The sequence below is a fragment of the Vitis vinifera genome, chromosome 11, assembly GCF_030704535.1.
Source record: "Vitis vinifera cultivar Pinot Noir 40024 chromosome 11, ASM3070453v1".
NCBI lineage: Eukaryota > Viridiplantae > Streptophyta > Magnoliopsida > Vitales > Vitaceae > Vitis > Vitis vinifera.
The window spans coordinates 17,248,528-17,264,599 of NC_081815.1; the positions used below are offsets into that span (position 1 = coordinate 17,248,528).

General features: G+C 35.5%; 1 protein-coding gene across 1 annotated transcript in view; it reads left to right on the top strand.

Annotated features, from left to right (window-relative positions):
* Nucleotides 1-16,007, top strand: part of LOC100258105 (DNA ligase 4) — a 50,988-nt gene extending 34,981 nt beyond the window's left edge. Inside the window, exons 13-27 of the mRNA XM_002263931.4 lie at nt 2,807-2,931; nt 3,029-3,063; nt 3,160-3,218; nt 8,899-8,982; nt 9,416-9,511; nt 9,611-9,659; nt 9,822-9,909; nt 10,112-10,315; nt 10,956-11,081; nt 11,278-11,377; nt 11,475-11,580; nt 11,822-11,952; nt 12,084-12,245; nt 13,766-13,921; nt 15,044-16,007. Coding sequence (XP_002263967.1) covers nt 2,807-2,931; nt 3,029-3,063; nt 3,160-3,218; nt 8,899-8,982; nt 9,416-9,511; nt 9,611-9,659; nt 9,822-9,909; nt 10,112-10,315; nt 10,956-11,081; nt 11,278-11,377; nt 11,475-11,580; nt 11,822-11,952; nt 12,084-12,245; nt 13,766-13,921; nt 15,044-15,767 — 2,245 coding nt within the window. The 3' untranslated portion in view covers nt 15,768-16,007. The remainder of the gene's footprint in view (nt 1-2,806; nt 2,932-3,028; nt 3,064-3,159; nt 3,219-8,898; nt 8,983-9,415; nt 9,512-9,610; nt 9,660-9,821; nt 9,910-10,111; nt 10,316-10,955; nt 11,082-11,277; nt 11,378-11,474; nt 11,581-11,821; nt 11,953-12,083; nt 12,246-13,765; nt 13,922-15,043) is intronic.
* The last annotated feature ends 65 nt before the right edge of the window (nt 16,008-16,072 follow it).

Consider the following 16,072-nt stretch of genomic DNA (forward strand, 5'->3'; position numbering starts at 1 on the left):
TATGCGGAAAACAACTAGAAGGAATGAATGACATAGATTGGAAGGATTTGGAAGCAAAGGCTACGACAACTATCAGGCTTTGTTTGGCTGATGATGTGATGTACCATGTCATGGATGAGGAATCACCGACAACAATTTGGTTGAAATTGGAAAGTTGGTATATGTTTAAGTCATTGACGAACAAGTTGTATCTTAAGCAAAAATTGTATGGTCTTAAGATGGCAGAGGGCTTAGATCTAAGCTAGCATATCAACATGTTCAATTAGATCATCATTGATTTGAAGCGAATTGATGTGAAGTTCAAAGACGAAGACAAGGCGTTGATGTTACTGAATTCCCTACCTGCTTCTTCAACGTATGAAAATCTGGTCATAATTCTGATGTGGGGAAAAGAAACTCTAGAATTGGAGGAGATCACAAGTGTTCTATTAGGTTTTAATCAGAGGAAGAAAGCCAATGATGAGAATTCATAGGGTGAAGGGCTTGTGGCAAGGAGTAATCAGGAGTGTGAGAGAAACAAGTTCCGGAGTGAATCGAGTAACAACAAATCTCGATCTAAATCTAGGAAGAGAAAAGACATACAATGTTAGAAGTGCGGAAAAAGGGGGCACATGAAACGAGTTGTCCAGAGAAAAAGAAAGGGGGCTTGGTATCAAAAAATAAAGAAGGTTCATCAAAGTCTACGAATGTAGTGGCAGAAGAAGACTTAGAGAGTGGTGATGGTGATATGTTGTCTGTTTCATCCAGTTCAGATCATTTTACAAATTCTTGGATTTTGGATTCAGCATGCTCTTATCATATGACACCTAATAAAGATTGGTTTAACACATACAAAGTAGTAAATTCTGGTTCTGTTCTGATGGGTAACGATGCTTCGTGTAAAGTTGTTGGAATAGGGAATGTTAGAATTAAAATGTTTGATGGTGTTGTTAGAGCGTTGTGTGATGTTAGACATGCACCTGATTTAAGGAAGAATTTGATTTCATTGGGGACTTTAGACTGTAATGGTTTTAGTTACAAGTCTACAAGTGGAGTAATGAAGGTGAGTAAAGTGCTATGACAATGATGAAGGTGCAGAAGCTAGCAGGAAATATTTATAAACTGTTAGGTACCATAGTTGTGAGTGGAGTCGCAACCGCAGAGTTTGAGTCAAACAGTACAGTCTTGTGGCATATGCAGTTAGGTCATATGGGTGAGCGTGGGATGATGGCCTTAGGCTAAAAAGAGTCTTATCGCCTTGATATTGCTTTTTGCTTTTGACAACACTGATTACACTACCCCTTTTTTCAGCCTTTATGATTAAGAATACCTCATTCAAGGATGTTGGTGATTCCTTTCCGAGTACTCACGCACATACTTGATCATATTCCACATTAATTTTAACTAATAATTCAAACATTTGTTATCTTCTAGTAACTTAAGAAACATGGCAACATCATAACTATTCTTCATTTTAAGATTTTGATGACAGTCCAGTTCAAACCAGAATCCTTTCATAACATCATAGTACTCAATTACAGATGAAATACCTTACTTTTTTGAGTGAATGGTGGTCTTTATCTTGTAATTCTGAGCAACATCTTGGACTTTGGAATAGCTTTGTTTCACTACCCCATGAATTTTCTTTACTATGGTCAGCAACATACACGTTCTGCTGATTTTGGGTTGCATTGTGTTCCACAACTAGGACATGATCATTGGGTCCACCTCATCCTAGACAACAAACTTGGGATCATCTTCACTTGGGGCTAGTCCAATCAAGTGGTTGAGTTGCCTTTTCCCTTCAGAAATGTGCGCACATGCTGAGAGACCATACCAAATAGTTTTGGCCATTAAGTTTGAATGAGGGCTGAAGATTTTGATATTCACTTGTAGGTGGTTGGTTCTAGAATGTAGTGTTTGAGGTAAGATTTTCAGAGGTTTTGTTTTTTGGGGTTTTCAATATAGTGGGTAGCAGAAGCAGAACATGAAAGAATAGTAGTGCAACAACTCATGTAAAAAACTGTTGAATTATGAAAATGTGAAAAGATGAAAAGTGATCAATCCATAGGATTGGACTTCATATACCTTTCTGGTTAATGGGCAGTAGTAGTGTGGATTTATTGCTTGACTTTTCTTCAATAGATATGCGAGGTGATCCTTTAATGGTGGTCATGGACTTATTTTTTGAAAATGACTCACTTTGACCCTTGTTGGAAAGCAATGGATGCCAATAATGTAGCAATTCTTTTGTTTAAAGAATTTTACAAGTTACATGTACTCCTCATTCCATTGTTTTCTCATAGGCATTTTTAAATTTGTGACACTTGTGGGAATTCTACTTAAAAAGATTAGGATGAAATTAGACCTTAGAACTTAACTTGTCTTTTTCTCCTTTTCCAACCATAGAGAGAAATGGAAGGTTGGTGCTGGTACAGTCCTTTGGTTGTGTGAATCAATTTGAGTTTGGGATAGGTCAATGTAAACGATAGTCCCTTGATCCAGTTTAAGCATGATGTGGAACACTCTAAACCCAACTCATCCTTAACCCAAATTGTTGGATGTTGTTGTGGTGGTTATCTCAATCTCTTACATCAGCATTCCTCCTCTTCTGGGAGTTTTGTGCATACTATGATTAAATAGCACATTGATCACTGGGTATGCTGTGCATGTCGAAGATGTATTCAGGTTTTTTTTTTTTTTTTCCCAATTCTTTTTTAAAATAAAATGTCTTATATGTTACATTATTAATCTAAGAATAGAGGGGCCTTTAAGTTTTTGATGTAGTTAATTTCTTATGCATGGAATCATTTGTCATCAATTTTAGAGATGAAGGCATTGTTTTAAAAGACCTTGGTTCAAAATGGGAGCCAAGTGACAGGAGTGGAAAGTGGTTAAAGTTGAAGCCTGAGTATGTTCATGCAGGTTCTGACCTTGATGTTCTTATAATAGGTTTGTAATTTCTTCTCTTTAAATTTTGTTCCCATCAAAAGCAATAAATGTATGATTTTGAGCTAGATGAAATATTGACTTTGCCTACTGTTAATAGGAGGGTATTATGGTTCTGGGCGTCGTGGAGGAGAGGTGAGTCACCTATCCTTCTCCCTAATTTATTTTTGTCTCTATGTATTTTGGTTGCATAAGAAGTGATTCATGGATTTTCCTTTTGATTATTTGTAGGTAGCTCAATTCTTGGTGGGCCTTGCTGACCATTCAGGCCCTGACACATATCCCAGACGGTAAATGACTCTAAAATGTCAACCTATGTGCCAACAGCATACTCTTTCTCCACACTGAAATTTTCAATCTTTTATCTTTTGGGTTATGTCTACTATTGAGACCACTTTTATCTGATGATATAAACTTATACAGGGTGCATAGTGGATTTTTCTATTAAATTGTGCTTACTGTGAGGATTTTTAGCATTTGGAAATTAATTTAGTTAAGGTTATGCTTCACTGAAGAACTTCAATGATGAGCCCTTGTGTACTTTTAGGATCATAAGTGTTAGCCCTTTGACTTGGGCGACATGGAGCCAAGGGCCTCATGGGTAGGCATCTTGCACCCATGAGGGCATGCACACACATTTTGATAATATCTGAAACAAAAATTTTTGAAGACCATAGAATTTTAGGTTCCATTGTTTAATCCTTGTTAGTCTTATTTGATATGGGGTTAACTTTTTAAGCATGTGTGTGAAAAGTAAACTTGGGGAAACTGTTGTTCAATCAATCCAACAATTTTAGTAGGGCGATCAAGGTATCTGGAGTTTTATCAATCCAAAGAGGCACTTAATTGAATCTGTTCTTTGAGAAACTTAGTCAGGATTGACTGCCCGGGGATTGCAAAACTAGTTATTATCTAAACCAGTCTTCTTGAGATTCACTTATACGATATTTTGGGAGCATCAAAATTCAAGGGCACCCAATGCTTAAGGTTGGCGATCCTGAGTTTGTTTTCTTGAAGATATTTGTCTTTTCTGTTTACTCATATAAATTTTCTTTTCTAAAGCAATTCTGTTCCTTAGTACTTGTCTCCTATAGTTGTATCTTTCTATTGCTTAATACAATTACAAAAATAGATTCTTATAAGAAAAAAAAAACCAAATAAAAATTTTTTGAGAGCATAATTTATGGACATTGAGGAGAACAATTTACACAGAAGGGAAGAGAGGAAAATGGGGATGTTCCCTCCTAGAAATCAAATTCTTCTTTCAAATCTTATTCCTCCATTTAGTTTCTGAGGGAAAAAAACTTTAGCCCCATCTCTATCTCCTCTATGGGTCTAGAGACTTCCTGGTCTCCTTGTTTTTGTCCCCTTCCAAGACATCCTCTCTTGGAGCCCTTTTGTTGTGACTTCACAGATCAAATAAATTAAAGACCTTTCTTTCTCCTACTGTATTTGTACCTTTTTTTTAATTTTTTTTTATCTCTGTTCATCCTTCTTGCATGGGAGGTGTTAGGCCATTTTTTCTCCAAGTTCTATTTAGCTTCCTCACTATGAGTGGCAGTCCTATTTAGAACTTCTCCAGAAATGAGAGCCTTTGCTAAGTTGGTGGGAAATATGAATGTTAGTACATGATTTGTCGGAGATTAGAGCCATTACAAAACCATTGGCCCTGAATCCTAAGTCTTGTTGGAGAGCGGAGAAATTGCTGATTATCTCTTCCTTCTGGCACAGGTTGTTTCCTGGTTTAAAAGAGCAAGTGGCTGAGGTTTGTGGATTAGAATCTGGTAATAAAGGCGAACCTATAGTTAGTAATCCTTCTTAGAATTCATTTTACAAATGCAAATTGTCAACTGCACTATTTCTTGTGGCTTTCCCCAGCTGGTATTGTCATGTATTGCGTGTTATCTGTCATTGCAACTTTCTTTGTGGATCTGAATTTGGCAGTATTCAGTATTGTAACTAATTTTGGATCTGTTCTCCCTCAAACAGGTTTGTAAATTTTACTATCAACAATCTCTCTACTACCTCTTAGAAAAGTTCCCATTATAACTGGAATTAATCTGCCTGAGAATGCTCCTTAATATTGCTCAGTTAAGTCATTCTTAAGCAGACATGTAATAGATATACATATGCATAGTGACGTCAAAGGGATGTGTAGAATAGGGTAAAAAAAAATGTCGTATATTAAATTGAATAAGACCATACAAGGACTTCTTTAATTTGCAAACCTTTTCTTTTCCTAGCTTTTCTTCAAAACCCGGTGGTAAATCCATAAACACTTCTTCCTCCAAATCGTCACTTAAGAAAGCGTTCTTCACATCTAATTGGCGTAAAGGCCAATTAAAATGTACCGCAAAAGAAAGTAAAATCCAAATGGAATTGATCTTTGCAATAGGTGAAAAGGTCTCTTGGTAGTCAATTCAATAGGTTTGTGTGAGACCTTTGGCTACTAACCTTGCTTTACACCTTTCAATGCTACCATCAAGCTTACACTTGATTGTGAAAACCCACTTGCATCCCATTGTCTTCTTCTCCTTAGGTAAATCAACAATTTCTGATGTTCTGTTTTTCAAAAGAGCATTCATTTCTTCTTGTACTGCTGACCTCCACTCCAAGTGTCCTAGTGCTTCCTGTATAGTTCTAGGAATGAATAAGTGAGAGGTATTTGAAGTGAAAGCTCTATATTTTTCTGGGAGTCTTTGATAAGACATATATTGGCAATGGGATATTTGGTACAATTCCTAACTCTTTTTCAGATTGCAATAAGGGTATCAAGATTAGAAAGAGGTAAAGAAGTGGAGTCCATAGGAAGATTACTTGGATTTTGAGAACTAGGAGTTGATGATTGACCATGCTCAAGATTGACTTGATTATTCTCGGTATTAGAACTAAACTTGCGCTTAGTATAAACACAGAGCTCAGTGGACATAGGTTGAAGAGTTTCTCCCCCTGTTTGTGATGCAATCTTATTTGGCATAGATAAATCAATATTTCCCCCTTTTTCACTAATTAAAACATCTGTTTTTTGGTTTATTTCAGGAAGAAAAATACTAGGTTTTGGGTTCTTCCCCTGAAGAGCGGTTTTGTTATAAAAAGGAATATTTTCAATAAAATTGACATCCATACTAACATGAATTTTCCTAGTGGTAGGATTAAAACACTTATACCCTTTTTTATTAGGAGCATAACCTAGAAAAATACATTTTTCGGTTCTTGGATCAAATTTGGATCGGAGATGAGTTGGCACATGGACAAACACTATATAGCCAAAAAATTTTAAGGGTAAATCTGAGGTGAGGCGTGTGTTTGGAAAAGTATTCTTAAGAGTTTGTGAAGGTGTTGCATAGTTTAGAACCCTTGTAGGCATTCTATTAATCAAATAACAACTTGTTAAAATTGCATCCCCCCAAAGATGTGTAGGAACATTCATATGAAACATAAGAGCTCTACCTACTTCAAGTAAATGTTTGTTTTTACGTTTTGCAATTCCATTTTGTTGAGGAGTGTCCTTACAAGTTGATTGATGAAAAATACCTTTCTCTAGCAAAAAAAATCACCTAAATAATCATTATAAAATTCTGTTCCATTGTCACTCCAAAGAATACTTATTTTGGTTTGAAATTGGTTTTCAACCTTAGAATAAAAATCCTGAAAGAGTTTTGCAACCTCAGAGTTAGAGTTCATTAGATAAAGCCAGCATAGGCATGTGTGATCATTAATAAACGTCACAAACCATTTTTTCCCAGTTAAAGTAGTAATCCTAGAAGGACCCCAAACATCACTATGTATCAAATAAAAAGGCTTTGAGGCACAATACAATTTTATTTATAAGAATTCTGATGGCTTTTGGCCAAAAAACAAGTTTCACAATCAAAAAAAGTATAATCCAAACCTTTAAATAAACCTGGAAACAAATGTTTTAAATAGAAAAACCTAGGATGTCCTAATCCGTTATGCAATAGCATTATTTGATCATGCACCAGGATTGAACGAACACTACCAATAAAACCTTGAGCTTGTTTATTCTCAAACCGGTTGTCATCAAAATAGTAAAGATTGTCGATCAATCTAGCACTGCTAATCATCATCCCCGAGTTCAAATCCTAGAATTCACAAAGAGAGCCACCAAAAACAACATGACAATTAGAATCCTTAGATAAACGACTTACGGATAAAAGATTATAAGAGAGTTTTGGGACATGTAAAACGAATTGTAAAACAATCTTATCAGACAAACGAATAGAGCCTTGCCCAACAATAGAAGATAAGCTTCTATCTGCAATTGTTTATTTCTAGAACAAGGTGTATAAGAGATAAACAAATGGGATAAATTAGTCATGTAGTCAGAGGCACCTGAATCTATGATCCAAGGTGTAGATAATGAAAGAGAATATGCACACGAAAGGCTACCTAACTGAGCAAGAGATGCTATAGGAGTACTAGGAGTCAATGGAGCAGGTTTCAGCAGTTGGTCTAATTGTTCTTTGCTCAATGAGGGTGTCTCGGCAGCATGTGCTTTAGCAGGGAAGCGATTAGAGTCACCTTGCTTATTAGTTTTCCATTCAACGGGCTTCCAATCAGTTGGCTTCCCATGTAATTTCTAGCAGGTTTCATGAGTGTGACATGGTTTATTACAATGATCACACCAAACTCTAGGCTTGTCATTTGGACAACACTGGTTATTAGGATTGTGAGTAGCCGTTGTTGCAGTGCCTAATAAGGCTGATTTTTCCACAGGTCCAGAGAACTTCTTCCCAAGCATAACATTCCTCCGGCTTTCCTCATGACGCACTTCAGAGAACAATTTACCTAAAGAAGGGAAAGGTTGTTGACCAATGATTTTACCCCAAACTTCATCAAACTCAACATTAAGCCCAACTAAAATCTTGAATATCCATGAACTTTCTGCTATCTTCTTAAAATAATTACAATCATCTTGATTTTTCCACTCATAGTCATTGAATAAGTCGAGATCCTGCCATAAACCCCTAAGCACATTAAAATATTTGGTAACTGAATTCTCACCTTGATGAATATTGCCCAGTTTGAGTTGTAACTCACAGATTTGGGACTGATTTCCAAGGTCTGAATACATCTGAATAATGTTGTCCTGGTATGGGATTGCATTTTCCCATTAATGCCAAGGTTGGGAGAAGCGGTGATAGCCCCGTGCCTTGTTTGTGCCCCTCATATGCCTGTATCATATGTTGTGTGATATCCCAACTATTTATTCTTTTTTAAAGAACAAATGATCATTTTACTAATTTTTTGCAGAAATCATAAAATACATGAGAGGCTGATAAACCACTATTTGTAGCAAAATATAGTGGGTGACATTAGAATGTTTGCATAACTTAATATCTTGTTTTTTAATTGATTGGAGATATTTGTGCAATACAAGACCCATACTGACTAATCTCCTGACTCTTTCTGAAATAAACTAGTGCAATCCATTGATTTGCTAGAGTCAGTACATGATAGCAATTAGCACCCACTTAAAAATGGGTTGGGGAGGGGGGAACTTTCCAACTGACCTAACAAACACCACCCACACCACCCCAATCCTCCCAACCAACCAAGCAGAAACCCATCTGATTCATGCTTAATTAATATATTCTTGATATTTTTGTTATCATTTTCAATATCTTTTTAATATGAAAGGCTCAATATTTTGATATTGGTTTTCCCCATTGAATTGGTTTGGTTCTTATTTGTGTGAAGTTCTGAACTGGGGCAACCTAACTTATGTCTAAATTGACCATTGACATTATATTTAATAAAAGCATTGAGCAAAAAACCACATATATTGAGCAACATCTTTTGCTATATTGGTTTTTGGTGTGAATTCTTTTTTCTTATTTATCTTACCTTACTTTGCTACAGAAGGCAATTCATACTTAGACTTTAACCGTGGGTGTGTGCACATTAATTGCATTACTTGTTCTAATTATATGTTTTTTTTTTTTTCAGATTCATTTCCTTTTGCAGAGTGGGTACTGGACTTTCTGATGACGAGCTTGATGCTGTTGTAACAAAATTGAAGCCTTATTTCAGGTATTTTTCAGAAACTTCCCTTGTGTTTCAAGTGAAAATATTAAGACATCAATGAGTTGTGTTAAATGGTATTAGAAGCAACCAAAACAGGTCTGACTACAAGGTTTCCTTCATGACCTCTATCCTTATGGTCTTGAACCTATAAGTTTTCTAGTTGGTTTTGGGCATTTGTTAGCTCTTGGTTTTTAATCCAATAGTATAATGAGTGAGATAATGCCCATCAAGGACTTGGATCCAACATTTTCGAATGACATATTTGTCTAGTGACCAGGAGGTTGGCAAGACCTGATGTATGTGCTCCTAAAACTGAAATATGCATATGTAAAAAAAATAAATTCAGTGGACATAGAAGGGTCATGCAAGTTTGATTCATTTCCTATCTACATTGAGATTTATTTGTACACATTTTTAAACCACTCCTCTATTTTTGCAGGAAAAATGAATACCCAAAAAAGGCACCACCAAGCTTTTATCAAGTCACAAATAATTCAAAAGAGAGACCAGACATTTGGATTGATAGCCCTGAAAAGTAAGGATTTTATTTTATTTTCGTCTAAAATGCAAGGTTTATATTGTTCTAGCATCAAATTTGTCATTTATTATTATTTTTTCCCATGCTTTTTTGCAGATCAATTATACTTTCTATTACTAGTGATATCCGAACAATAAGGTCTGAGGTATGAACCACAGCCAGAGTCACTAACTTTAGTGTTTAAATTAACTATAGCAAATAATATATTTTGTTTGGAAGTGGCATTATGTTACCTCGTGCAACTTGATTTTTCTATACCTGTATTGTAACCTCATTGTATTTTAATTTATACCCTGCAAAATTCCAGGTATTTGCTGCACCATACAGCCTGAGGTTCCCACGCATTGATTGTGTGAGATATGACAAGCCTTGGCATGAATGCCTTGATGTGCAATGTAAGAAAAGATATTGTACAAATAATTATCTAGGTTATGCATCCCATATATGTCCACTTGTAGGTTTCTATTGTTTCTGGCTTTCGCTTTCTTTGTTCATTTTTCTTTTTCCCTCTCAATTGCAGGTTCAATTTATATGGATGTAAATTATGTTGGTCATGTAAAATCTTTTACTAAAGATTTTTTATTTACTTAATTGTAGCTTTTATGGAATTGGTACATTCAAGCAATGGTACCACGCAGAGAGGGGCAGATTATGGGCGCATGCAAGATAGTAAACCAAAGCGCATGAAATCCTCTAAGAAAGGAGAGCAAAAGACTGCTCATGTTGTTCCTTCTCATTTTATGCAGACTGATGTTACCAATGTCAAGGGCGAAACGCTAATATTTTCGAACATGATGTTTTGTATCCTGTGATGAGTTTCCCTGTACTACCAGCTACATATCTCTCCAACTCAGACAAAATGTTTCCTGAATCCCTTCCCTGGTTTACCACCATCCATCTTTCTCCTCTTAACCTTTACATGAATCAAAATCTTGGCCAACATAGGTGGAAATATTCTCTTTGCTGGACATTATAATGAAGGGGATTTCCTCTTCTAGGTGGGAAAAAGCCATTCTTTGATTGGGAAATCAGTTCTTTGCCATCTAAAATTGATATCAATGAGATTGCAAGTTCTTATAATTAAAAAAATAAAATAAAATAACAGCTCCAGCAAAAATAGTAATGATAAGATTTAAAAAATGTGATAAAAAGATAAAAACAAAGAAAAAACATTTCCTCGTTTCCAGTTATAGAGTTACATGTGCACCATATATGAGGGTAATGGCTTCATTATTCTATTTCTGATACTAGTGTATCTCCAAGGAGGAATACAGTATCTTATTTATGTTTTATTTTTCCTTCTTTTTTCTGCAATCGAGGTATGTGCTTCAATTCTTTTTTCAATACTTTGAAGCTGCTGACCATTTGGACATGTCAAAAAAGATATCATGTTTTAATATTCTTTGATGCCATGCTACTAAAGCTTCCTTGACACATATAGACTTTGTTAATACACCTCCAACCCATTCTCTTGATTCCTTGCATAAATTGGTGGTTGAGAATGGAGGAACCTTCTCAATGAATCTGAATAATTCAGTTACACATTGTGTTGCAGCTCAAAGTAAAGGTCTCTTTCTCTCTCTCTCTCTCTCTCTCTCTCTTACCTATACATACACACAGACACATACAGACACTTGCATGCTTATATGCATGCATGATGATATATAAAGAATAACTTGCAGTGGTAAAATATCAGGCACCCACACACACTTGCATGCATAGATATATACATGCTTGAGAAAATGCAAAAGAATATCTTGCAGGTATCAAATATCAGGCAGCAAAGCTTCGTGGAGATATTATTCATTGTTCTTGGGTCTTTGACTGTTGTTCACAGAAAAAGCTCCTTCCTTTACAGCCAAAGTTAGTAATTCCAGCTTCAACTTCTCCCTTATTTCATAGTCACTAATGTTTTAGATAATCCTTCTATAAAATTTTAACTGGGCATTCTCTATTTTAGGTACTTTCTCTTCCTTTCTGAACATTCAAAGAAGAAGTTACAAGAGGAAATTGACAAATTTTCTGACTCCTACTACCAGGATCTTGACATTTCAGACATCAAGCAGGTATATTTGTGTCTGGAATGTTTATTATTATCTTCACATAGGTGAAAATTGATGCATTAGCTGCCAAAATATCAAGTTAAATTATAGAAGGGAAATTGGAGAAGCATTGTTCAGAAATTTCAGGAATCTCATGCCCCATATTGAGGATTTTTTTTTTTTTTTTTTTTGTATTTGAGCAACTGGAGATGCCCACAGAAAGCTTATGCATGAAAGTAAGATGGTTTCTTTTTTCTTCCTTCAGCTTTTAAGCAATGTGGATAGGTCAGACAACTCCAAAACTATTGATTACTACAAGAACAAATATTGTCCAAAGGAAAAGTGGTCGCGCTTTCATGATTGCTGCATTTGCTTCCACTCCTCAATACAGTCTTCGTAAGATTGCACTTATTTGTTTTTTCATCTATTTGAACTAATACTCTGTTTGAACTAATATTCTGTTCAAATTAATCTTTTCAAACAGTTGCTTAATTATTTTATTTTTAATAAAATTAATTTGCATGAAGTAATTCGGATTGGGAACTTCTGTCAAAACTTGCGCTGAGGAGGATGAAGCTTGAAGTTTCCATGGGTGGTGGTAAAGTTGGCAATAATCTTTCTCAGGCCACCCATTTAGTGGTCTTTTCAGTACCAGGATTTGATTTGGACTTCAGTGACATAATGGAAAGGTAACTTATGGTTTATTATCTGATCTGATGCCAAATTATCAGTATTTACTTTCTTTCTTTCCTTTTTGTCTTTATTTAATTTAATTATTTGGGGAAGTCTGTTTCCTTGATTAACACATGGTTTCCCAATTTGAGGATAACTGTTGAGTAACTGACAGTTCCTGGTTGCACGAACTGATCAAGTACATTATTGAATTTTTATCATTGCAATTACACATAAAACATGTGAAGTACACCACAAATGCAATGTAATTGATTGCATTTTGTGGGATTTGATGATTAGTTGGATCTTTAGGCTGTGCTCTGTTGAAGTTTCTCATCGATGGTTTCAACCTTTTGGGAAATGGCTGCTCTACTATAACTTTTTTTTTTTTCTCCTGCAATCATAACCATCACCAACTGCAACCTAAGACTTTTAGAAAAGATTATTATGTTGCTAGTTACATTCTATTTTACCTCTATGTTTAATAGTTAGGGTGTTCTTCCCCTTTTCACAAAATTCAAAATATTTTTTTCTATGGATCCCAAAATCAATTTCCTTCTTCTTTCTAGTTTTATCTAGACTCATATCCAAGGCAAAGAGGTTTGATAATTTCTTTTACTAGGTTTGAAGACAGGTTATGATTCATATTATCTCTAGTCCATCTATAGCCCATATGAATACCTTTGGTTGTGCATATACATTACACAAGTTAAAAATTGCATAATTAAAAGCTTATAAATTGCTGATTCTGTCATAAATTAATCAGGGGGGTGTTGGATTTTGTGAATATATTTTGTTTGACCTTTAATTTCAATGTTTCAATACTCATGATACTGAATGATGGTCTGCATGCTTTGTCTTGTCTGAGCATTAGTAAATTTCTTGAAATTAGTTCTGTATTACTTTATGCTTCATTCTGCAATATATATAGGTTTATGTGTGCATATTTTTTCTATCCATCCTCCTCCAAATGTACATGTATATCTAGATAGAGAGTGAATTATGACACAAGAGAGTGCAAGATAGGAAAATGATTCAAAATATAATACACAAGTTGTCAGCTACACCCACAACCACTATGCTGACTTCTATGTTGAATTAAATGTTAAACCTTATAATATTTAACTGCTTGATGAACTACACTAGGGCGACTGCACTGACCCCCAAGATTGAACCAGTAGTCCATGATTCTGCCATCAAAACAGGTTGATTGCTGGTCCACTTCTGATAACTGTGATTTTCTGTTTGTCTTGTTTGTTTTTTTCTTTTTAAATTTAACTAAAAATTGTTGTTTAAATGATATAGTTCATATTATATTTATTCATGTAATACTTAAAATATTAATTATAAAAATAAGAGGAAAACTTGTTTTCAGCGTGTAAGCATGCTATTAATGTTACTGATTAACAATGGTCCAACCAGGTACTCTGTTACAATAGTTATTATTGTTATCTAACTCTTGATTCCATGTGTCATGGAAATTTTAATATTTTATTTTTTTCAACTTATCTTTTTATTTGTGTTCCTTCTTGTACAGTTTCTCACCAGCAGAGAAACATCTTCTATGTAATAAAAAGTTGCATGTTGTTGGGTATCAATGGTTAGAAGGCTGCTTGGAGGAGGGCCGGAGGTTGCAAGAACAGAAATATAGCCTGAAACCTGAGGGCTTGGAAGAGTCAAACTTTGGAGAATGGTGAGTGCCAAACCTCTCTTATTTTGAGTTCTGAGCACCATTTTACTTATGCAAGCATGTTCTAGTATTTGGGTTAGGGGATTACATACCCTTGGAACAGAAGTTCTCTGAAAAATTATATTTGGCATAATACTGCTTAGTGCTTTAGAAAATTAAGAATGATTGGAATTTGTGTAACAAATCATTATTTTCTAAAATAAATGTCAGGGAATTGTGATTGGATGCTTATAATGCAATCATGTTTGATAGGAAAGGGAAGTTTGGTGTTAAAAGCCATCCCAAGACCTTTATGATTATAAAATTTAAGCTGTTAGGTAATGAATCTAGAATATATACCAGGCTAACAATTGTACTGGTTACTGTTTTGGTAATACATCAAAGCCAGTCTAATCAAACTTGTGAAGAAATATCACTGCATAAGACAATGCATATTTATAGCTTTAAGTACAAACTTACAAGAACTACAAAAAATATAAATGTATGATGAGCAAAAGTTGTGTTCTCCCTCTTCGCCTCCCTGAAAGTATCCCAAATACTCTTGAGAGGAAATGATGAATCTAGACTATCTGCTAAGTTACTTTTATATTGGTGAAGCCCAAAAATAATGATTTCATAACCAAAAGACCCTGGTCTTAACTTCCAATTGCAACTGTTAGAAAGTGTGAAAATTGTATAGAAATATCTTCTTTTGAAATTGCTAAGAGAAAGGCTCTTTTTTCTTGCTGGCGACAGAAATCCCAATCCAATCAATGCTGAAAACTTTGCTAATGTGTTGGATGGTCCATTTCCATTAACTAGTAGTTAGAAAATCTTGTCTTTCTGAATAAATAATACTTCTGATATACTTGTCTTATCACAATGTGGTCCCAAACTGCTATATGAATTTTTACATTTCTTGACAATGGATTTTTGTCCAGATCAGTGCATATTTGAATTTAAGGTTTATTTTCTGGATACTGAATTTCTACATAAGATTGGAAGTGGTTGGATTTGTGGAACTTAGAAATTTTAGAATTGAGATGCAAAATGCCTTGCTAGCCTTTGTTTTAACCCACGATTATGTTGTCCTCAATTAGGGTATCTTAATTATGTAGCCTTTGCTGTGTGTCTTTGTTTTTCCAGCAAACATGATATAGATGTAGAAGCCCCTTCTGTTTTGGACAGTGTGGAGAACCAAAATTTGGTGTCTTTTCCAGACAAAGAAGGGAAACAAGGTAGAGGAAAAGCTCCTCCAGAAAGCATTAGTATCTTGGCCTCGCCCAAGAGGGACGAGAAAAGGAAAAGAGGAAGGCCTGCTGGCCCAAGCACAAAGAAAGGAAAAGCAGGTTTCAGCCAAGCTCGAAGGACACGGCCCCGGATTGGTAAGCCACCTAAGATATATGAAAACGAATCAGATGCAAGCGATTCAGGTGAAAAAATGGAAGAGGAAGGGACCAAAATGGGAGGGAATCATGCAATCCATGGAGTCGAATGCAAGGAATGTCCAGAAATCCAAGAGACTGAAATAGTAGAAGATTCTGAATCATCACAAAGAGGAAAGACAGAAGAAAAGGAGGTTGCACTAGATAATGTACGTGAAAAATGGTTAGATAGAGCACAGGACATTGAACTGGATAGTGAAAATAAGGTTGACAACAGTAAAAAGACTGAGAAGCTGGAAGTTATGGTTGATCCAGTTCAAGCCATGCTACTAGACATGATACCGAGCCTTGGAGTGAAAAAGGCGGAAAGTACAAATCCTATTATTGATGATGAGAAGCCTCCAGTAGAGCAGGGTGCAGAACCTGTGAAGAAAAAGAAAGTCAGCTACAAGGATGTCGCTGGAGCACTGCTGAAGGATTGGTGAAATTGTCAGAATCATACTGGACTGTAATATGTTGTCAACTCTATATGAACGTTTCCTGTAAGAGATAATAGCTCTGTATATATTACTACTCGGTCCCGTATATTCTCTCAGTGTCCCACTTCCTGTCCTGAGCTTCAGTACCATGCAACTAGTTCAATCCCCAGAAACTGGGTTCTCTTACATGAATCCGCAGAAATGTTGTGTTTTTCACTGATGCAAATAGAGGCATGAAATTTTTTTTGACAATTGATAGAATCATAGTGGGAAAAGTGCCTCCATTGGCAGAGTTGGGCTAGAGTCCATGA